The sequence below is a fragment of the Marmota flaviventris genome, chromosome 2 (genome assembly GCF_047511675.1).
Source record: "Marmota flaviventris isolate mMarFla1 chromosome 2, mMarFla1.hap1, whole genome shotgun sequence".
NCBI lineage: Eukaryota > Metazoa > Chordata > Mammalia > Rodentia > Sciuridae > Marmota > Marmota flaviventris.
The window spans coordinates 187310476-187335419 of NC_092499.1; the positions used below are offsets into that span (position 1 = coordinate 187310476).

The following is a 24944-nucleotide window of genomic DNA, read 5'->3' on the forward strand; positions in this document are numbered from 1 at the left end:
CATCGACTTCTTCTAATTTCTTGAGTTGCATTCAAAGCCAAGAACATCTTAGGAATACAGTCCCAGTCAAAAGTCCCTTATTAAAAATACCATCAAAGCCAGGAGGCCTCACGAATACAACTGAATCCAAAGGACCCTCCCACATATAGCCCCAGGTAGAAGATTCTTTAGCAACATCCAGAAACTTGAGTGAAACAGCTCCAGAAGCCAAAGGAGATATAGTAGCATCCAGACGGGCCTTAGAAAAACAGCCCCAACCTAGACTTCGCTAGGAGCCAGGAGCCTCAGAGGATCCAGAATCAGAAAACTCTGAGGGACTCAGGCAGCTCCAGAATCAACTTTGAGACACCATCAGAACCAGGAGGCACTGAAGACAAAGTTGGCACCAGGAGCTCCTCAGAGACAAAACTCAAATTATGAACCAACAGTGAAATGACCAAATCCCAGGGTCACCCCCCAGCCATGGATCTTTAAGGACAAAGTTGAAATCAGATACATGCTAGACGTACAACCAGAATCAGAAGGCCACAGAGGTATAGTCTAAATGAGGCCTTCGAGGGACACGGTAAGAACCAGAAGCCCTCAGAGAGTCGGAGCCAAGAACCTTCAGAGAAGCAGAGCTGGGAGCCCTCAGAGGCATGATTAGCACCAGAAAGCCTCAAACTACAAATGATATCAGGGGTTCGCAGAGCCACACCAACAGAGTCAGTGTCCCATCAGAATCACTGCCAGAACCAGGAACTTCTCCGTAAAACAGCTAGTCATGAGGTTCTTGGTTAGAATCACAGTCCAGAGCCAGATGCCCTCTAAGGCCGGACCCAGACCTTGACTCTCTTTCTCCACAGTGTAAGCACACTCACACCAAAGTCACCTGGGCAAGAGGAGGACCAGTAACCCGATGGCCCAGCAGCTCACAATGGATCCAAGAAGAAGGAGGTGGTGCTTACCGGCACATTTGGTCCTGGTGGTGAGGGGAGGCCCCGGCGGCCCTGTGCCACCCTCGCCTGGCCGTGTGAGCAGCACCCGGATCTCGTACTCCACGTCGGGGTCCAGATGCCACAGCTTGTAGTTGGGAGAGTCAACTATGTGGGTCTCGGCCCAGGTGCCCGTGGTCGTACGGTACTCCACCTCCTTCAGGATGATAGGGCCGTCCCCAATGATGGAGTTGGCATTGGGCTTGATCCACAGATAGGTGGCCCCCACAGCCAGCAGCTCTGGAGGGGCGATGGGGGTGGGAGGCTCTGCAAGACAAGCATCAACACAGGACTTTCAGCCTCTGTGGTTTACAGATGAGCAAGTGAGGGGGAGGGACAGAGTCCAGGCACAGCCGTGTAAAACATTCCTATAACCCTTTTGGACACATTCACCTCCTGCTTTAGTTTTTAGGTTTCTGACAGTGTAACCTGAGTAGACATTTGTTCAGAATCTATAGCCAACACCTACCATATCTCCTTCATTGAAAGAAAAAAGAAAAAGACACTGTGGGACATGGTTTCTCCAGTATACAGCAAGGCCACCAGGAGGAATCCTCTGCTTCCTATCCTCAAGTGAACTTGCCTTTACTATAAAGTGAGGTTTGACACAAAATTTGAGGGGATCTGTAGTTTATAAGCATTTTTACATCCAAACACATAGATTGTTAGTAGAAGTCCTCCCTGGAGGGTGATATGAGCCTAGGTTGAATAAGGATGGTGGCCTAACAGGAATTCAGCTGCTTCCACACTGTGGCAGGTTCTGTCCAGCAGAGAAAGAGCCCTTGGCCATAGTGGACACAGTAGGAATCCAAGGTCAAAGGAAAAGTCCTGCTGAGTTACCTGCTCTGCATTGCTACCTCCCTTCCATTAAGTTCCATATTGTCAGCTAAACATGCCAGAATTTTAACAGTATTTATGGTGCCCTATTGGAAGAGCTGCAGAAAGGAAGTACTTCTTTATGGGCTTATTCATGTGTGCACATATGTGTGTGTGGAGTGGATACTGGGCATTTAACCCAAGGGCATTTTCCACTGAGTTACATCCCCAGCCCATTTTTTAAATATTCCATTTTGAGACAGGGTCTTATGTTGCCCAGGCTGGCCTCAAACTTGGGATCCTCCTGCCTCAGCCTCCCCAGTATCTAAGATTATAGGCATAGGCACTGTACAGAGTTCTTTTGAAATTTTTAGAGACCAGGAAATTTCACACATATTATTTCATTTACTTCTTAGGCAATGTTAATTGCCTCTATTTTTATGGGTGAAAATCTGGGAAACCCAAGCAATCAGGTCATCTAACCAAGGTCAAGAAACAGATAAGACAGGAAGAAACCAACTTCTGCATGCCTTCCCAGATGGGCTCTCCCCTTGGAAGGCTGTTTGGCTCTTGATATCCCTATTTAACAGCAAACTGGATGATTGTTATTCTTATTCTTAACAAAAAGCAGTGAATAATAATAAAGAAAATGAAAGAAGAAATAGCCCTCTTCCCCACCAGCCAATGTAGCAGGCATTTTAATTTCTCTATGTTCATTCCAATTTTTATTCATATACTTATAATTTTAATGTGGCTATAATAACTCAGAGATCCAGTGCAGAGTTGTTTCTCTTCCTTCATTTATTACATCCTGAGGACTTGGTTTATATGTTAGATGGACTTTGCTCTCACTGTCTTTAATAGCTACAGAATGATCCATCGGGTTATCACACTAATTATGTTCCCATTGTTGGACATGTGACTTGTTCTGAAGTTTTGCTGTTATAAATGATGTTGTAGTGAACATCTTTGTGCAAATGATTGCAGTCCTTGTTGTCTGATATTTTCTTAGGACCAAAGGCCAGGAATGGGGTTATCTATCAAGGGACATGAATGAGCCAGTGATTCCTACAGTAAAATAAAAAGGTGGGGTTGAGGAGGTACTTAGGGATGGAGTGCAATGCAGATGTATTCAAGAACATGTCAGTCCCAGAAAGGCTCTGGGCTACTCATATGGGTGAAGGTAAGTATGAGTTCTAGTTTGGAACTCGGGTGTGTGCTTTGGGATAAGACTCACTCAGCATTTCTCTTCTAATTAATTACCTAGCAGCGAAGACTCTTCAGAAACAGAATAATTTTCTGTGAAACAGGGGTGGGCAATATTTTCTCAGTGTGACTTGAAGCAAATCTTAAAGGACAACTTCAGATTGCCTCTATTGTAGCCTGCCTTTTGGTCAGAGAAGGAAATTAAGCAGATTAGTCAAGGTATATGCTTTTCTTTACAAAGCCATGGGGGTTATTACTCAAGACCTTGTTATCTCAAAGGTGTTTGCAAATTGATTTTTGGATAATTTGTTCCAGGTAGAGAAGTTAAGTTGGCAGGCAGATAATTTCTAGGCTCATCCTTTGTGCATTTTAAATATAAAGACCCTTTGATCGCCAATATCAACCCTCTAGAGTTTCCATCAGTCTCCAATGAGGCCCCCAGGGTGATATTCTGTAGCTCTGTGATGACGCTAACTAATTCCTTAATATAATAATTCACACACTGGCCCTGGACAGATTTAAGAGCAGCAGACTTTAATGCTTTGGGGGCCCAGCAAGTGGTTACATTAAGCCCTCTTCCATTGACTGTTCACCATAGTTTTCTGCTCTTCTACTTCAGTGTTTTCCATTTCTGATCATCAGAAAAATAATAAGGTATTTATCCTTCCAAATGTTGTGTCTTCTCACGTGTTTCTAATGGTAGGTCAAGAATAACAGCAAACATCTCCATGAGTGTATAAATGTCCTATGTCAAATAACTCGCGGGTTCACAAGTTCATGTGTAGATTGGTCATGGAGACTAGTCACCGTGATAGATTTTGTATGTTCATTATCATGTCTCTGTTTCTGGCACCAAGAAGTCATCAGATTATTGCTTTGTTTTGTCCTTTTCCTTTCAGTGGTGGGTTGGTGTACAGTTGGCATTCTTAGCCACACACATGGACTGGTGGTCCATAGAGACAGAAGCAGGAGTAAGACACAGAACATATATATTATTAAGCAGCATGATCTTGAAAATGCATAGAAAACTCATGTTTACTTGTATCGATCCTCCTCATACAAGATAATGCAGTGAATGTTACATGGCCATAAAATCCAATTTAGAGGACGAGAGTGATCCCGAGACCACTAGAGTCATTGGGAAGGAGACAGAGACCCAGGCAGAGCTGGGTTAAGCTAGAAGAGTGGGAGGAGAGCAGCAGAGCTCGAGACCAGAGGGCTGTCCCTCCCCGCCCCCTCTTGTACTTGAGATGTTTGTGTAATTAACCAGAAGAGTCTTTAAGGAAAGTCTAAACCAGTAGTTTTTACTTTTTGGTAATAGGTCCTGAAAATCTCATGGGAAATTCCAAACTCTCTTCCCAGGAAAATTCACAGCAGCACATTACCTGGAGTTCTGTACACCATTTCAGGAATCCATGAACCCTGTGAAACCCATGCATAACCCCTGCTGGGTCTATGTCAAGAACAGAAGAAAATATCTGTGACCCAGAGGCTGGGAAGAGTACCACTAAATATTAGTCAGAACTGAGCCTCAGAAAATTTGGTAGAAATGAACCTCCAACCTTGTACCATTAACTTCTAATCAAGTAATTCTATTGACACCCTCATTCAGATTTTGAAGCCCTGACAGTTTCCTAAAAACAGGTTGGGCAGACACATGACTGTTCTCATCCGTGAGCTTTTCACACAAGACAAAACCAAGCCCTCTCTTTCCCTGACCCCTGCCCAGTCGACTGTGCAAAGCCTAGAGTAACGCTTTGACATCTGATAGCATCTGTGCTCACAAAATTTGGAAACAAATCAAGAGGGAGGCAGATTTGCTTCTAGGAAGCTGCAACCTGAGCTGAGAGATGGCCTCTATTCCTTCTAGTCAGACATCAAAGCACGGTGAGGACAAGGACCTCATGAGCGGACCACAGGACCTGGGCGGCAGCTGTCCATGAGCTGCCAGAGCTCTCCTTCCACGTGTAGATGGTGAGGTGACCTCTTAATGTGATTCAGCCTCATCCTCAGGCAGCAATCTCCAGACCAATTCTGTCTTTCTTTTCCCTGCTGTGAGCACTTGTAACAGTTTGACTCCCAGAAATTCCCACAGAGAGCAAAAGTGCTTCAAATAGCCCATGATCGAGTGGTGTGTGTGTGTGTGTATTGTCTGCTCCAGTCAGAAATCAAACATTTGAGAAAAACTGTATGTTTCTAAGATGTGAAGTGGGTCTTGACACGGTTCAGGTGAGGATGACTGGGTCTCCAACACTTCCCAATGCCCCTTCCCTTCACCTGGCTGCCTCCTTAATTGCATTTCAACTTCCTGAGTCACAGAAGTCCTCAGGAACACCCCGCCCCAATCCACCTGCCAACATGGGCACATAACAGACACACATGTCCACCATGTTCCCTTCCATTCTCTTACAAATGCCACTTATCACACATGGACCAGCTTTCCTTGCATCTTTAACTTAACCATACTTGTTGTTTTCCAAATCTGCTGCATAACTTCTTAGTTGCATAGACCACAGGTCTAGGCACCAAGGTGTTCCAAAGTGCCACTCCAATTAGCTAGTCTACGGGTTTGTAAGTAGTGCTGTTTCATTAAATAAAATGGCTGGAGGATCCAAAGATGAATGGAAACTCAACAGGGCCAGGGTCCTGGCCTTACCAGATATGTAACCCTGGTGGTCCATAGAGATAGAAGCCACCCAATCTTTGTACTTCTCAATATTTTTACCTTGAGAATAGAAAATAAGATTGGTTTATGATCCATGTTGTAAACGTCTCTAAACTTTGTAATTGGCCCACAGTGTCCTCATTGGCTCTATCCTGACTGGGAGATCCCAGGAGTAGCCCTGACTCCTCACTGTCCCCTAGACTAAAAACAGACAGTATCCAATCCACCATAGGTGCCCACAGGAACAAGTTTTTATGTCCTTGCCTGATACACAGCCAATAGTCAAAAACACTTGAAATCTTATTTAACTGGGTAGAAAATTATTTCATAGTCTTTCCTAAAAACAAGAGGTTATAGGGGAAGCAACAATGAAAATGGATAAGAGGAAGAAGGAGAACATTACAAAAAATGGAAGAATGGACACCAAGGCTAAGCATTGCCAGTATTTAGGGGGAAAGACATCAGACAAGTAGCACTGAACAGCAATCAAAGACATAATTATAGAAAACTTTTCTGAAATGAAGACCCAAGTTTGCAGACTATGAAGAACACAGTGGGTTCCAGATGAGATCAATGATAAGACTCAAGCTTACCATGGACTAGTGATATTTTTTAAACACAAGACTCACTAAAAATTCCCACAAGCATCTAAAGAAATACATCTGCCCATCAAAATAAAAAGACTAAAAAATGAGTTCCCAGCCTTGATCATTCCAATATGAAACACCTGTACGTGTCGAAGAAGATGGTGATAATAATAAGTATGAATGACAGCAGTGGCAGCTACCATGTACTGCACATTCTTAGGCACCTGTCCCTGCTCTTAGCACTTTAAAATAGTGACTGACTTAATTTTCACAGGAACTCTGTGGGTAGATACTATTGTAATTCACACATTTCTAAAATGAAGAAAGAGATATACATTAAATAACTCAATCAGTGTCAAACAATCAGTCATTCAAAGAGCAAGGATTGGGACCAGGGCAGCCTGCTAGGGGTATTCACTCCTAACCATTATTATCTGGACAATGGTATGGCACACACTCAGGTTTTACAGGAGTATTTCATGTGCCAAGAATGTTATGGCCAGATAAGTTGTGGCGTGTTTGTGAAGTCCATAGAAAGACACTCAGATTCTAAAATAAATAAATAAAATGCAGAAAAGTGCTGTCTACTTACTCTTCCTTAGAGAAAACGAGTTGAAGGTATACCCCAGGGCACCTTGGGATGGATCATGCCATCACCTCTGGGATGAGGATCTGGGGTACTATAAGGATGGGTCCTATGCGGGGGTTAGCTAATGAAAGACCCTTCTTTCTAAGATCCTGGAAGAAGAGAGCCACCTCACACCACATTGAGCTGGACACAGCCCACACTGTGAGAAGACGGAGCTCTGCACCCTTCTTCCAGATGGCATTTAGTTAACACTTAAGATCAAGCTGCTTCACTCTGAAGGGCCAACCATGGCTTTGGTGACCATCCTGAAAATGGACACCACAAATTCCTCCAGAAAGATGTCCTCCTCAGACACCCTCCATAGGCACAGAAGTCTTAACTTCAACTAAATTCAAGAAAATAAAATCTCACCTACCTAAACCCATTAAAACATCTAGATATTAATATACCGACATGTTGATGGTTCTTCTTAAGGTTGTAAGGAAATGGCAGATTTCTTTCCTTTTTTCCTTTTCTTTCTTGTTTTTCTAAAAACACCCTCCAATAAGCCTTTATTGGCTATCAATTATAAAGATAAGCATTTTAAATAAATAACTTATATCTTAAGATTTTATTTGTATGACCCGCCAAACGGTTCTTCACAGCCAATCTCCTCTTCCATCTCCCCAGGAACTAGGTAGCAGGAATCAAGTGTCAGGAATCAACTGTTCCATTTGTCCAGCCAGTTCCCCACCAATAGCTCACTAGCAAGGAGAGGTCCTGGCCACTTCTGGCCACTGCTTGAGGAAATCCATCTGCGATTAGAGTTGACTTTCAAAGAGTCCTGTGATTCTACTTAGAGTGCTTTACCTGCTTCCTCTTCCGTTTCCCTACAGTGACCCATGAAGCAAATAATAGCACTTCTATTTTATGGAGGTGGATATCAAGGCTGATGCTTGATGTGTGAGAGCAGATACAGGTAACCAGCCCATCCACTCTCACACCAGCAGTAATCAGAAACAACATTGAATCCCTGGTCTTCTCAGAGGCTGCACTCTTTCCTCAGTAGTAAAGTGTCTCATGTGCAGTGAACCCATGGAGTTCCAGCTCCTGGGACTGTGAAGACACAGAGTAAGAATGCTCCCTGAGGATTAGCTGGGTGCCAGGCACTGTGCTGAGGACTTTAGATGCACCGTGTCACTTAATCCTTCTAAACGCATTCAAGCAGGTGCTATTATCAATCCCATTTTATATATGAAACAAAACAGAAAAAGCAAACCTAAGGCTTCAGGAAGTTAATTGATCACAATTACCAGGCTAGTAAGAGAAGGAGCCAGCTTTCAATTTTGAGATTCCAGGGCGGTGCTTGTATTCACTCCACTATACCAGCTCCTGCTAATAGATTCCTGTGGTTGAGGGAGATTAAGAACCTTGTCTGAGGCCACAAAAGTGGAAGAGAAGGAGAAGCCAGATCTGGAACTATCTAGCTCCTTGTTAAGCCGGCAGCAGTAACCATAGACATGGGAGGTACACAGGACATCATTGTATATATCTGCTTAATTCCCCAGCACGTGCCTGTGACTTAACTGTGACTTAACTTGAAGACCTGAAGGGAGAAGGAGCACACTTGTCCACACAACAGGTGAAGACTCTTAAAAGTGAGAGAGCACACCTGGCTTCCCAGAGGAGACCTCTCTCACCCGCCCAGGTTCACTGTCCACTGACTTCTATTCCCCCCCTCCCAACTTCACACACAAGTGACATGAAAGTAGCAGATGTCTCTGCTTGTGCTGTTCTTCTGCCGATCACTCTTCCTTGTCTCAAGCCACCTGACTTTTTCTTGTCCTTAAAGGTTTAACTCTCCTCTGGGATGACCCCCCTGGATATTCTCCCCCCTGAGACTGTGTTCTCTGTGTTCTGTGGTATGGTAGCAGGAGGTCCCAACAAGCTGAGCCTGAGACGAGGATTCTATGCAAGTGACTGATTGGAGACTTTTCAGAAGGAGGCAGGATAGTGCAAAGGTAGAAGCGGAACAAGGGATTGGCGTTTGATAGCAGACTAAGTTCCACATAATCCCACGGGAGCTCTAGACACAAACCACACCACAGATTTAGTCTTCATTGAGGGAAGGGGACCAGAATTGTGTGTCCATAATTGGCTATCAGCTGCTCTGGGGAACAGAGGCATCACCCTCCGTCCCCAGACAGGCAGCTGTCACAAGGCTAAGGACAGGGATTGGGAGTGGATGATTCCTAGGAGTTCTGTAACAAGGGACCACAACTGGGTGGCTTAAACAACAGAGATTTATTGTGTCATAGTTCCAGGGGCTGGACATCTGAAATCAAGGTGTCAGCAGGACCCTGTTCCGTTGGCAGGCTCTAGGAAACAATCCTCCCTCGATTCCTCTAGCCTCTGGTGTTCGGCAGTCCTGGATCTTTGTTGGCATTGCCAGCATCACTCCCCTCCCCACCCCCGTCTTCATGGTGTTCTCCCCCATCTGTGCTCTGTGCACAAATTTCCCTCTTCCTATAAGGACTCCAGGCATATTGGATCAGGGCCCACTCTACTCTATTTGGCCTCATTTTAATTTGAATTATCTCCATAAAGATGCTATTTTCAAATAAGACCACATTCCAGGGTTTCAGGAAAAAACATGAGTTTTAAGGGAACATTATTCAACACAGTACAAGAGGGAACAAGAATCCTTTAGCTGCCAGTACTCATGGCGACAGGAGAGAGGTACACAGAGACGGACAGCCTGCCCTGCCATAGAGAGGCTTCTCATTGGTGCTTCCTGGGTACATGTTCATCCCAGAACTTGCACACTGTATGTAGGCTACCTGATGGGTCTCCCCAGACTGTGAAATGTTCAAGGACATGGACCAAGGGCATTTTTTTCCAGTGTCCCCAGGCCCTTGAGTGGGTCTTCCGTATGCATCTCCCCAGTATGATGGTCCTTGAGAGCAGGAGTCATGGACCCTTACTATTCTATTTTCTGGCACAAATATTGTTAGTTCTTAGGATCCTAAGCAATTTCTTTCTACGATGTGGTTTTCACTATTTTACTATCCTCATCATATTTGAGTCTATCTTAAGATGGAATTCTAGCATCAGAATTGAATGAGTTTGAATCCCAGCTCTGCTACTTTTAGCCCTATGTTCTAGATGTTGGTAGCACTCAGCCCACATTCCCTTGATCTACCCCAAAGACCTCTTGCAGACTTCTTGGTTAGCACCTCCATGCACAGGTGACTGCTCACCTTTAGCACTGACATCTCTCCCTGCTAGGTGACTCTCTACTGCCATGGGATTATGATTGCAAGACAGACTGATGTGCCAAGGTGTTACCATTCCCAGGAACAACATTTACCCACTGAAATACGAAATTTAAGTGGGTAAGCATCCCAGTTTCCTTGGACATTGGTAGGACAATGGGATGGTTTCACTCAGTCTTTTAAATGATCCTGGTTGAATTAAACATTGGTATCCCCAGGGCTACAACTCATTAATGCACCCTTGAGGGGCCTTCCTCCTATGCTTCACTTCTGCTCCATTTTATCAACAGTCCCTTCAACTTCCAGATAAACTACTTTCAAGTCTTTGTCTCAGGATTATGGAAAAATCCGACCTAACATATTATGAAAAGCAAGGCATGTTACTTAACCTTTCTGTGTCTCAGATGCCCCAACTATAAAATGGGGATAACAATAACACTTCTCTTATGGGGGATGTCATTGAAGATTACCTAATGATTATATTTGATACTCCTAGAATAGTCCTAGCACATAACAAGTACACTGTGTTGGTTACTATTATCATCACACTCCCACCAGCCACTAGCGGGCAATTGAGCAGTCACTAGCAACTTAGATGGCATCTCCACTTTGAGCTCTCCATAGAGAGACAAAAAGATTCCATCAAATACTTTCCCCTTCCTATGTCATGATAAAGTGGATCCATCAGGGGGGTATCCCAACCAGTATTTCTGCAAGAAAATAAATTTAAGGACTTATTATTTGTGTCCCTCCAAAGCTCCTGTGTTAACGCAGGATTGTTCAGATGTGAAATGATTAAATTAAGAGAGAGATGCGACCATTCAGTGGACTAATCCATTTGATGGACTGATAATTTGCTGCAATGAGCTAGGCAGCTTTCCTCTACCACCCCCTTCCACCATGATGCTCTGCCTCATTTGGGGCCCCCAGTGATGGAACCAGCCTCCATGGACCAAACCTCTGAAACCATGAACCCCAAATAAACATTTTCTCCTCTAAGTTGTTCTTGTCAGGTGTTTCGATCACAGACACAGAAAGCTAATTAACACCAAGCTCAGCCTCAGTCTACTGAACACAGTCATGTCACAACCCAGGAAGTCATTTAGAAATGCATAATTCCATAACGACTTAGCACTAGATGAGATTTTATGACTTGCAACACCCTATCTGCACAGCCCTGGGCTGTTCTTTCTCCCCTAGCACCTCATCATTTTCAAGATTATGCTTTGCTGGGCCACTTCCCCAAATTAAGAGCAGAGCAATGACTCTAGAAGAGCCTTTTTTTCCTTGCCTGCTAATCAGGAGTTCACAGAAAGCTTGAATCAAGAGTCCTTCTTCTCCAGAGAGGAGAACCAGGATTGTAAAGCTATGAAATAAGAGGCCACACGGCAGAAGCAGCTTGTCCCAGAGCAGTAAAGGCATTCCTTGCTTTCTCTGTCCCATTTGCCCAGCAGCCCTGCCATGGGGAATTGGGTAAAAGGAACTCACGCCTTCTCCAGTTTGGATCTCTGAGTTCCAAAGACATCCCGGTCTATACCCCAGTACAATGGTGAAGCCTGTTATTATCACTACAGCCAGGTAACTAATTCTCCCAGTGCTACGTGCCTAGTGTTATACCAAGATTTACTTATATGAACTCATTTATTCCTCATATCACACCATAAGGTAAGTATTATCAGAGTTGTAATTTACAGAGAAGGAAACTAAAGGAATGTGCTAGTTTTTTTTAAATTTCTGGTCTTTTTGCCTTCAACCCTACTCTTATAATCAGTTCAATGATCCTGAGGCTGGAACTCCTCAAACTATCCTCTTTCCAGACTCTTTTACTAGCTGATTTTGGCTTTTTCCTAAAGATCAGACACTCTAGAAGGAGACTAGAAGCCAGAAGAGGGAAGGAGATGCTCTCTTCCTGTATCGAGGTTATTCTAGCAACAGGACAGCTGTGTACTGGGCTTCAATTTCTTCTGGGCTTATAGAACCCACATCACAGCATCTCTTTAGAGGCACCAGAAGAGGAAACAGCAGTTTCCCTATAGCTGAAGAAGGATCTTCCTCTTCAGAGGTTCCAGCACTAGCTCTAAAGGGCTCTTCCTCCAGGTGTCTAGGACCCATAACTCCACCTCCATTTCTTTTGGTTACCCAGCTGCAGATGCAGTCCCTGCTTCCTGCCATTCTTGGCTACTCTGGTGTCCCCTTTTGCTCTGGCAAACTTCCACCGCTTTTGCAATGAATTCGCATCAATAGGAAGCTGTTTGAAATACCTGGTGTGATTTGGGGATTCCTGGATGCTGACTAATACAGGTAGACATTATAAGCATTTTCATTTTCTCCATGAGGAAAGTAACACACAAAAGTTAAGTGTCTTTCCCAAGGTCCTGCAGCTAGCACACAGTGGATCTGGGATACCCAGGCTGCCTTTCCCTGGAGGCTGTGAATTTAACCATTGCACTCAACTGCTCCAGTATCCTCAACCCCCAGGTCAGCCGCAGAGCAAAGCAGGTAGATGACAGGTGGTGAGATAAGGTCCTCTGTTCAACAGTCAAGCTCTGAGGGTTGACTCTGCTGTGTTCTAAAGATAGTGGTCAAAGCAAATCACTGTCTCCACCCTAGAAGAACCTCAGACACTAGAGAGTGAAGCAGATGCAAAATCAATGAGCTACAGAATAAAATGGCTTGGCAGTAGTAAGTCCAGGGTCTCATGCACTCAGAAGGTGCACAGAATAAGGGACCCAAATATGTCCAAATCCTAATCCCCAAACTTCTATAGCAAAAGGGATTCAGAAGATGTGATAGAGGCAGGGATTATGAGTGGAGAAGAGTATTCCAGGTTGTGCAGGTGGGTCCAATGTAATCACAGGGTCCTTATGAGTGAAAAAGGGAGACAGCAGTCAGAGAGAGACTGAAAAGATGCCCCACTGTGGCTGTGCTGAGGAAGCAAGGGATCACTAGGCAGGAGAGCTGAGGGCCTCTAGAAACTGGGAAAGACAGGGAATGGTTTCTCCCTTGGAGAGTCAAAAGAACACAAGATGCCCTGCTGAGCCCTTATAGTCTTCTGGTAATGATGCTCTAAGAAAACAAATTTGTGTTGTTGTGGGCTACTGAGTCCATGGCAATCCAGTGCAGTAATAGGAATCTAATACAAAAGGAGCTGTCAAGATCTGACGGAGTCACTGAAGGCTTCCTGGAGAAAACAAATCCTGAACCAGGTCTTGAAAGGAAGGGAGAAGCTAAAAGTAATCAGTGGGAGGAGGAGGCCTTTGCAGAGATGAGTAAAGATGGGGTCACTCTTGCTAAAACTCACGTGAGGAGGGGAGACAGGAAAGAGTCAAACAAAGACAATGGCAGGAACCAGGTCTGAAATGGTCTCCATTCTGAGGCTTTGAAAGTGGTCATGTGACACAGGCATGTGGTCATTTGGGACAAGTCCTCTGACTGTAGGGAAGAGAAGAGTCTAGTGTCTTCGGGAGAGACACTAGAGTCAGGAACCAATAAGGGAGTCATGTCAATTACTGAGGAGAGAGATGATCAGAGGCCTAGCACGATGGCCATGGGGCTGGGGGGCAGAGTCAGAAGAGGCAGCAGAGGTTTGGGAGACTGAGTGACAGGACCTGGTCACTGAGTGAATGTGAAAGGCAAAGGAAATGGGACTGATGCAGGCTAGTCTTCAACAGTCTGGGTGAATCCTGGCACAGTCTTTCTTTGACCTCCACAGTGCTTGCCTGGTCCTAGTAGATATCGTCCTCAGGTCACAGCCCAGCACCCAGCCCTCTGCACCAGCTTTCCATGCCATGCCCAACACCCTACACTTACCCCGTTGTATCTTCAATTCACTTTCACTACCAAGGGTAGTGTGGCACACTGGAAAGGCAGGATCACTGGATCAGAGACAGATTGACTCACAACTCTAGTTAACTGTATGACTTCAGGAAAATTACAGAAGAACCCTTGAGCCTCAGACTTTTCCCATGTAAAATCAGGGGAATGGATCTCATCTCACCGGGTTTTCTTGTGAAGATTGAATGTAAATGTCTGAAACAAGACAGGCTTTACATAAATGTGAGCTATTTCTTTCTCCCCATCTCTACCGGACTTGGTTTCTTACACTGGTCTTTGTCTCCAACCCAGAGCCCTCTCCATTAACAGGCCATTCAGACCAGCTTATCAACCCTCCTGTGACCTCTCCTCCCAAGCTTCTGAGCAGTTGAGGCATTTTGGACTCATGTCTGAGGTGATAGTATCAATTTCGGCTTCCATGCACGAGGAAGCCACACATCTCCCACTGGGACCAGGAACTCACAGCCAATAAGCCCTGGGGAAGCACTGCAGGGCCTTACCAGAGTAAGTCTGAGAAAAATGAAGAGTAGAGGAAACGAACGTGCTGAGAGCAAGGGAAGAAACACACAATTCAGGGCAACCTGAGACCAGGCAGCTCCAGCAGTTGCTATGCTACCAGCCACAGAGAAAAAGGCACACACAGAAGGGGACTGGGGCTTTAGAGATACTGTTATTGTGCAAATTTCTCTCCTTGGCCTATCCCTATGTGCAATGGGGAGATGCATAATTAGTCTCTAAGCTGCTGAAATGGTTAGAAGTAACTGGAAGTATTGACTCCTCTGAAGTGTCAGGGAGGGGTGTCCAGATGGATTAAGAGGCTTATCCATATAGCCTACTCAGTTTGAGGGGAGAGTTTAAGAGATGATTGGCCCCTTTATGTAAAGGAACTGAAAAATTAGCTTGTTCCAAATCCCTCCTCGTTCCTGTAGGGCTGCCTGCATGCTCTGCCATCCCCAGCCTGAAGAGACTAAGCAGAACCTAAATAACTGCTCTTTGGCAAAGGGTTTTAAAACAAATAATCCATCAAGGTCCCACAGCCAATGGGGCCTTTTACCAGAGGCCACCTGAGCTCTGGAAACAAAAGTAATGGCTTCATGCTGGTAGCCTCCACAGTCACTAGATTCTGCTGTAGTTGGAGACAACGAGGAGATGGGGAGGGGAAGGCAAATTCACTGCTTATGACATTTCAGACACTGTTGTAGATATTTCTAACATATTTTTCATGCATTTCTCAAACATAGGCACAGGGAACCCAAAGAAATATATGACTTCCATGGAGTTATACAATGAGCTAAAACATCTTATACACTGAGCTAAAACATCTTTCCAGGACAAATTCCACTCGAAGACGTAGGATAATTATGTTTGAATTTTTACACACATAAAAGGCTTCAGTGAAATACCACCTTCACACAAGTTTTATGCAGGAGCACAAAGGTAAGAAATATTTCCACATTCACCGGACAAGCCTAGGATAATGATCATACCCAAAACTCACAATGGTATCGCAAAAAAAGTTATACTTTCAGGCCAACCTCTCTCATAAACATGGAGACAAAAATCCTGCACATTGTATTAACAAACCAAATCCAGTAATATCTATAATGAATAATGGCTCATGAACAAGTTGGGTTTATTCCAAGGCTGTGATATTGATTTAATATTAGAAAATCACTCAGTATAACTCATTATATTAACAAACTAAGAGATAAAAATCATGTAATCATCCTGAGAATGGCAAGGAAGCATTTGGCAAAAGTCAATATCCATTCATGATAAAACCCTTAGCACATGAGGAAGAAGAGGAAAATCCTTAATCTGATAAAGAGTGTTCAAAATATAAATCTAACATCATCATCAATAGTAAAATACTGAATGTCTGCCCCTGAATTCCCTGATTCTATTAGATGTTCTAGCCAGTGCAATGAAGCAAGAAAAAGAAATGAAAGACATAAAGATAGGAAAGGAAGTAACACAGCTTTCATTATTTGCATTACATGATTGAATATGTAGACAAATTTTTTAAAAAATCTCAAATTATGAGGAAAATTAACAAGTGAATTGGACAAAGCACCATATATTAAAATCTACAGGTTAGCTACATTATAAAATAAAATGCAAAAAGTGCCACATACCCAATTAATGGCAGCAGATACCATAAAAATGGTGAGTTTTAGGGAAGGGAGTAATTGACTAGGAAGGGCCATAAAGTAACTGTGATACCAAAAATGTTTATGCCTGTATTTGGAGGATGGTTATATGGATGATTATGTGCACTTTATGTCCTTTTCTGCATTATATTCTACCTCATTAATAAAAAAATAACTGTCCATGAAAGCATCAACAAAATATAACAATACTTAGCAATGGATATACACATAGATGTTTATGGATAAATGTACATGTAATTCTCTATTCTGAAAACTAATATTAGTGAAGTAAATTTTAAAAGGCCTAAATAAATAGAAAGATATTTCATATTATGATCCAGAAAATTCAATATTATAAAGTTGTAAATTCTCCTCAAGTTGAGCTATATGCTATTCTAACCAAATATCTGACAGTCTTTGTGGATAATTTGACAAATTAATTCTGAAATTTATATAAAATGCAAAAGGTTAGAAAAATTCAAAACAATATTACAAAGAGTAAAGTAAGTAAGAAAAAGTAAGAAAGGCTTATATAGAAATAGGCTGGTGTAAATTCTCTTTGGCTCATCCAAAGAGAGATACATAAGTTATCTCTCATATTTAGAAAGGTTCACAATTCATACAGTTTACATTTTAGAATATCAAATTTCTCATTAAGTTCTAGTAATTTAGAAAGTAAAGTATTAACCAAAAATAGAAAATCCGATCAAGAAAAAGAATGAAGTGCAGAAACAGATCCAGCTACAAACATAACCACTTTGTTTATGATGAAGATGGCACTTCACTGTGGGAGAAGAGTGGTATTCTCAACAAAACAGGTAGGAAGATGTAGGCATCCATATGGGAAAAAAATGAACACTGAGCCCTACCCCCACACCATATGCAATGCAATGTCAATTCCCATGTATCATAGACCTAAAGCAAACAATAAGTCTTTTGTAAAATAGGGTCCTCCTGACCTTGAAGTAGGCAAAAAATTTTAAATAGATACAAAAACCATAAGCCATGAAGACAAGCATTGATAAACTGGACCACAAGGGTTCTCCTGATATAGCCATATCCTCCTCCTTCTCTACCTTTATTCCTTGGGATTGACTGATATGGTCTGCATTTCTAACAATGACAATACGTGGTCTTTTAGGACTGGCTTTTTTTTTTACACAGAATAAAACCATGGAGACTATTGTGTGCCTTATTAACTCATTTCTTTTTATTGTTGAGAATTTTTCTGTGTTATATATGTAGCTGGTTTAACCTTTCACCCAATGGAGGTCATCTGGATGGTTTCCAGTCTTTATTATTATTATTATTAATAAAGCTATGATGAACAATGATGGACAGGTTTGGGGATGAAGGTCAGTTTTCCCTTCTCTGAGACAAATGCCTTAGAGTTTAATTGCTCAGTCATATGGATTTAGAACTGCCAAACCACTTTACAGAGTGGCTATGCCATTTTATATTCCCACCATCAACATATGAGGAACACAATTTCTCTCCACCTCTGTTGGTGTTACTCTTTTTAAGACTTTCTGATAAGCAGTGTAGTGGTGTCTCGCTGTGGTTTTTTGTGATACTGCCCTAATGGCTAATGACACTGAATATTGGTTCAAGTATTCATTTGCCACATGTATAACCTCTTCAGTGAAATGTTTGTTCATATCTTTTGCTCATTTTATAATTTCTTTTTTTTTTTTTTGCTGTTGAATTTTAAGAATTCTTTATAGATTCTAAATATTAGTCCTTTTTCCCACAGGTGGTTGGCAAACATGTTCTTCTACACCATAGCTTATCTTTTCATGTACTTTGCAATGAATCTTTTTTAATAAATAAATAAATATATACATATATGTATGTATGTGTATGTGTATATATATTTAGTTGTAATTGGACACCATACCTTTATTTTATTTGTTTTTATGTGTGCTGATGATTGAACCCAGCACCTCTCTCGTGCTAGGTGAGTGCTTTACCACTGAGCCACAATCCAAGCCCCTGCAATGAATCTCCACAGAATAAAAGTTTAAATTTTGATAAGGTTCAGTTTATTGATTTTTTTCCTAGTTATAAGCTATACTTTTGATGTCAAGTCTATATTAACTTTTTACTTTGGATTATACATGAATTCATCAGTGCACACAAATTATTTCAGAAACCTCAGAAAATTGTGTTCAATCAACATTCAGTTGACAAACACAACTATGCTTGGTTCTATTTCCTACCACAGAGAGTTTCTCTATAACACAGAAATGCTGAACAAATAGGCCTATGTTGTTTTGAAAGCTTCGGTGGCACTCTTCATTATTTTTTTTAAAAGCATAGTATTTTAAAAATTATGTTTTCAATCAGTTTGATGGATAGCTCTTTAAAAAATGGGAAATTCAAAGAGTATGCTCAAAATTATTAAAAAGATGTAAGAGAGTAAAACTCAGAACAACCTACCACCTGGGAGGCAGGAAGCCAACGGGATGCTGTCCTCCAGGATCCTGTCAGGGAATCTGACCAGGAAGAAGGCAGAAGTACAACCCCCAATTCACCTAAGGATTCAGTACTGAGCAGCTGTCAATCAGGAAAGTGTACAATACATTTAAAACCTTATTTAACACGTAGCTTTTATTACTGAGGAACTTCCAAGACCTAAAATTCAGTATGTCTTATGCAAGAAAATGCCGGGCAATATGTGCATGAGACCATGACTTTTGTGGTGACAGTTAAAGACCAGTTATTGTGGGCAGCCTCTAAAATGGCCCTCAATGAACACTCCTCCTGGTGTCCACGATCTTGTGTAAGCCCATCCCTTTGAGTGTGAGCTTGTGAGACTACCATCTCATTTGCCTGCCTCTCCCTCTCCTTCCTTCACTCGTCCTCGCCTCCTTCATCCCATCTTCCTCTTCTCTGCTTCTGCTTTCTCCCCTCTCTTCCTGCCCCTTCTTATCTCACCTCCTCTTTCTCATCCCTTTTCCCCTTTCCATTTCTCCTTCTTCCTTTCCTCCCTCTCCTCCTCTCTCTTCCTCCTCCAGCTCTTTCTGTCCCTCCCTCACTCCTTCTCCCTCTCTCCCCTCCTCTCTTAGCCGTGTTGTAAGAGGCATTATGGAGGGCCACACAGAGTGAAGAACTGATAACTTGAGCCCACTCCTAACATGTCTCCAAAGCCTGCCAAAAGCCACACAAGTGACCTCTGATGCAAAATTTCTGAAGCCTGATGAATGCCCATTAAGTGAGTTTGGAAGTAAACCCTCCCCCAGTCAAGCTTTGGGATGACTGTGGCCCCAGTGGACCTTTGAGTGAAGCCTCCTGAGAGACTCTGGCCAGAACCATTCAGTCAAGATGCATGAAGGATTCCTAACCCAGTCCTATGAGATAGTCCATATTTGTGGTTTCAAGCCACTACATTTGGAGGTAATTTTTGGTGTGATCACAGATGATTGACACATTGTGTGTGTGTGTGTGTGTGTGTATTCCATAGAAAACTAATAATTGGGAGGCATTTAAACAATTTTTTGCAAAAATATATAAAGAAAACTCTTAGTTACAAGTTAATATGACAAATAATAGCACAATCCAATGCATCAAAAAATGTTTAATGTTTCCGTTAAGATCAGTTTTCGAATCCCCTTTGAAGATGAAGATCACAAATAAGCAAAGACTGGGGAAGACACAGCTGAATCTGTTTGAGATAAAAATAAAAGGAGACAGCCCAGTTTATTGAAGGACACCCTCCAAGAGACATTTTGTTTTATTTTTTTTGAGTATTTTTTAGTTATGGTTGGACACAATATCTTTATTTTTGTTTTTATTTCTTTATTTTTATGTGGTGTTGAGAATCGAACCCTGTGCCTCACGCATGTCAGGCAAGTCCACTACCACTGAGCCACAGCCCCAGTTCCCAAGGAGACATTTTAATGCACTTAAAGATGTACTTGAACCCTGGATAAGCCCAGTGTTTTATTTTGCAATGGTCAGCGAAAGTGGGCATTAACAGCTGGCCATTTTGCATATTTCTGCTTCATATTCTCTGATCCTGATACCGAAAGAAAATAAATGGTGAAGGACCTGTCAACAAGATACAAATGGGCACTTGCAGAGATGGAACCCAATGTAAGAGAAGAGTGTGGGGCAGGATGGGGACTACACCGAGGCATGACGGATTCCAATGCTCTGCCAGGTGGAGCTTCATTTAATAATGAAACATAGCTCTAAAATCTACCACTTTATTTCATGGGGTGGTAAAAATGGAGGGAAATGTTTAAAATTCACCTCTGTGGTTATCCACGCAATAAAATGAGAAGTGAATTTGAAAGCTTGACCTGCTTCAAAGATATATCTTCGCTTATTCAGTGGGGCACATTGATGGTCTCAGTGAAATTGCTATCATTCTTCATTGCGAAAAAACACATATAAGTAATGCCAAAGTTTTTTTTTTTTTTAATCTTGCTGAAAACCTCATCTAGATCTTAATCAGTAAAGCCATCTGACTAAAGCCACATACAGCATAGGACACACTGGTTCAATGCAGCAATTTTCCCAAAGTATTAACATTTTTTAAAAGAAGAATTGATCTCTAATGGTGTCATTCCTGCAGAGCTCCTTGCAGCTTGGAGGCCTTTATGGCCTCTTCAAATTGCCCCATGAATTTCCCCTCTTGCCTTTGATTCTCCTAAAGGAAAGGAAATGCAACTTAGATTACAGGTTCCTAGCTAGAAACCCCAGTGAGCTTTCCCAATAGCTAGGGAGTGCTCAAGATTGACCCTGAACTATTGATTATCTGCTCTGAAGGGTGATATGGGAATCTATGTAGGTCTCAAGGTCAACTCAAAAGTTAAGGAGCTCCTTGATAGACACTAAGCATAAACTGAGATCCTCTAAGAAATGGGAGGGCCATTATTGAAACTGCAGGGCTTGGTCCTTGCAGGAACCTATTGAGGGTCTCAACTGCACTCCCTCCTAAACAGCAGACTGCCAGGTCCCTCCCAGTCCATTCCTGACATGGGGCCAAACTCTGCTTTTATTAAAGGTCCTAATATTAAGCCATCCCACCTCTTGTAAAAATATATTTAGTGGTTGTGCCAGTGGCACTCAAACTTGGCCACAAAAGAGAATCACATGGAGAGGTTTTTAAAGCCCTGATGCTTAGGTCTCTGCCATCACTAGTTAAACCAGAAGCTCTGGGTGAGACCCAGGCATTAGTGGTGTTTTAAACTCCCTGTTTCCAATATACAGCAGAGCATGAGAACCTCTAGGCCAAGTCATTCATCCAAATACTTCCTGAATACTCATTCATTATATCCCTCTGGCCATCTCCAGCTACACTTCTCTTTAGTTAATAATATTGCATGTATCTCAACATCTCTGATGCCAGCATTGGAGGTAGCCATGAATACATTTATGAATGAATGGATGAACAAATGAATGGTTGTCTTCATCTCTGCCTCCTCCTGGCTCAGGCTACAGGGAGGAGTTCTCTTTTCTCTCCAGAAAGCCCTATGTAGATTACCCCAATGACCAACTCACAGTCATGTAGTCATAATGCATGAAGTTATGCAATGAAGGGGATGACAGTGGAGTAGAACCAAACTCAGTATGTTTTCTTTACAAATAACTTAAAGAGCAACAAAAAGCACAGTCTCAAGGGGCTAATACATCATGTTGTACTCTACAACCCTACAAAATCCTTGTATATTGAGATACCTCACATATTTATACCAAATCGTATCTGAGATATATATGGTCCTTGTGTGCCTGCTAAAACAATTTCATCCTTCAAAGACATGTTAAAATCTGCCCTGCTTCAGAAAGCTTCCAGGAACCCAGCAGACTCTCTGACTTGTGCCAGAGTGTGTGGCATTTGAGATTCAATCAGGTGCACACTCATGACCTTTTATTTACACATGATTTTCATAATTGAAGATGCACTTTAACTTGGAATGGAAAACAACCAGCCTCCCATTATAGTGATGTAATGATTATACTGATGTGAATTCTCATCTAAAAGATTAAGGATCAAAGCATATATCTTCTTTTTTTTTAAACAAAAGTATTAGATAAAAGAACAGGTGGGGAAAAAACTCATGAAGAAGGTAGAGAATGAACGAAAGTGTGGAATGTTCTGCTGGAGCTTTTGCGGCTCACCTCGCCTCTGCTCCGTTCTGAAGGGTGCCATCATTCATGTCTGGATCCTACTCCCTGTGACAGTTGCTACAGCTTAGGGACCATGCCCAATCCTGCTTATGCCCTCACCTGGCCAAGCATAGGAATTTTGGACAGGAATTATTTTTTTTTAATGATGCTTCCAGTCCCACTTAGGGTAAAGGCCATTAACAAAGGAAGGAGTCCACACACACACACACACAAAAAGAAAAATTCAGGTCATTGCTAAAAATATAAAATTGATGTCATCCCCACAAGCAGCCCTAAAATAGATGAGTGCCATGCCCCCCTTCTCTCCCCACCCCCTGACATCAGTAGTAAAAGCTGACCCCTGAGTCCTTTTCTACCTGTGACCACTGAGCCATGGGTCCCAAAGACACTTGAGTCACAAGAGATTTCAGAGACCTTGACACAGCATTCAACCCACTCTAACCTCTAACCTCACGGTCAGGGCTTTCTAAAGAATTATCTCCAACAAAAACAAAACACGAACCTCATTTTGATATGACCACCACCTGGAGAAGCTGGCGGAAGTCACCTTGCCCTTCTCGCCTCTGCCCTGGGTGCAAACAGGTCCCTCTGTGTGGGACCCTCCACAGCACGTGGTCCCCTCCAGCCCCTCCCTCCTGGCTCAGCCTCCGCTGAGAAGCCTGGAGGCTGGGAGGGCCCCCTCACACAGGCTGCGTGGTGTAAAAGGATCTGACACAGCTCAGGAAATGGGGAGACGCACAGCATCTCATCTACGCGGCGGATATTTTCTCAGTTAAAAAAATGTGTTCTCACTTAAGAATGCTAATGGACCATGCACCGAAATAAAATCCCTGACCTACTTTGAAGCTGAACTTATTAAACAAGCCGACCTTATTACTCAGAAGAGACTGTGAAACAGTGGAATAAAGCCCAAAGAGAATCCCCCCCATCCCTCTTTAACAGGAGTAGGAAAGGAAGGCAGGAAGGATCATGGATGGAGCCCTGGCTAGTCTGACTTCCATGTGACCTCGGAGATGTCAGTGTCCTTATCTGAGCCTCAGAACCTCATCCAGAAGCTGGAAAACATAGTCTCTGAGGCCATTTCCGTCTGTCATAATGGGTGATTCTGGTTTCTTTTAAAGACTGCTAATGTTAAAATGAAAAGAGAGAGAGTGAGAGACAGAAAAGAATCAATTATCAAGGGCATATTATACTCGACACTGTAAGATAGGTAAGGCACTACAAGGAACATTCTGCCTCCAAGGAGCCCCGAGCCTGGCAGAGCCAGGGGGCGGTCCACAGTGATGAATGGATTTATTTCCTAACAGCAATTTGAAAGCCACCACAAGCCTCCAGCAGACAAAACACAACTGGCGTCTGCAGCAAGAATTCCCTCTGGCTCTGCACCTGACAACTTTGGTTTAGTTGAATGAATCTTTCAGTGCATTTTAAACCGCTGCACAGCCACGAGTGGCCGTCTGCAAGTTATAATCAGATTTATCACACTGGGAAGGAAGAGAGCAGCAATACATTTCCATGGGGTTTTAGGGCAATAATGTGAGTCATTCCTGCTCATTCTGGAGAAGATCCTACAGCCGCAAGGTAAATTATCCAAGCCAGAGCTGGAGAGAGGCAGAAAAGGTTACTGATGGAACAGTGGGCGTCAGTAACCCACACAAGGCTGGATTAGTCAGTAATGATGGGCGCTACTGTGGGATGCTTAATGATGCAACTCAGAAAATGTCATGGTGCCAGGTGATTGGAGGACCCCCTTCTTGGTCCAGATTTGAGGCCCAGACACTCCTGCCTTTATTTATTTACTGGGACTTGAAGAAACTGCTCACCCCTCCGGAGCTCAGAATACAAAGCCAGTGAGGGAGGGGAAGAAGTTCCCCCATCTGAACAAGTGCATCTGGGTTTTAGGTTGAGAATTATAGGTTCTCCCAGAGCTGCCAGTTGTGTAACAAAGACCAAGGTTGCTGAGCAAAACTGGGAGAGTCCTGCAGAGACAGGATGTCCTGAAACCAGAGAATGTGATATCCTAGGGAAAGAACCAGAGAGGCTCAGGCAGGATAGAATCCCAAGCTCTGCTACCACTGCATTCTTAGCACTCAACACCAAGTAGCCTGAGACTGCTCAAGGAATCTCCAGACCTTGGAGGTATTTGAGAACCCAAAAGACCTGAGGAAACAGCTAGAATTATAGTTCCTTTTTGTCTCCCCATTTTACAGATATCGACATTGAGACTCAAAGAAACATGGCCAAGGTTACAGAACTACTACACCGCAAAGAAGGTTGGGAGCAGGTGTCAGCCTTGAGTCACTGAGGCCAACCCTAATACTGACCCTGCTCTAGTTTCAACCCCTCCTGTCCTCTTTACGCACCTCCCACTTACTAAGACTCAGATCTCCCCCACTTGCCGATCATCATCTGCACCCCACAATCACATCCAGTCCTCCCACATGAAGAGAGTCCCACCCCATTCCAGGAATCTGGCAGAACTCTGAATAGAATGCTTTTGCACTCCACTACCGGTGCTCTCATAATTATTGGCTTGCTCTGACAGCTGTTCTTTGAACTGTTTTGGGGAGTCTTCACGTCACTGGACCCAAACAGTGTTTGCCTCATCTTCTTGATGTGTAATTCTCAATCTCATCTTTGGGGATCAACACAAATAGTGAAGCACTAGCAGAGAGCCCAAGGTTGTAAGGAAGGGAAGTCCTACCTTGCTTCAGAAGTTTTAAGTGGCTGATAT

General features: G+C 43.0%; 1 protein-coding gene across 2 annotated transcripts in view; it reads right to left on the reverse strand.

Annotated features, from left to right (window-relative positions):
- The window catches only part of Ptprt (protein tyrosine phosphatase receptor type T), a 1048660-nt gene that overhangs the window by 601679 nt on the left and 422037 nt on the right, over window positions 1–24944 (reverse strand). For both annotated transcript variants that reach the window (XM_027945221.3, XM_027945220.3), the window contains exon 7: window positions 948–1241. In XM_027945221.3, coding sequence (XP_027801022.1) covers window positions 948–1241 — 294 coding nt within the window. The remainder of the gene's footprint in view (window positions 1–947; window positions 1242–24944) is intronic.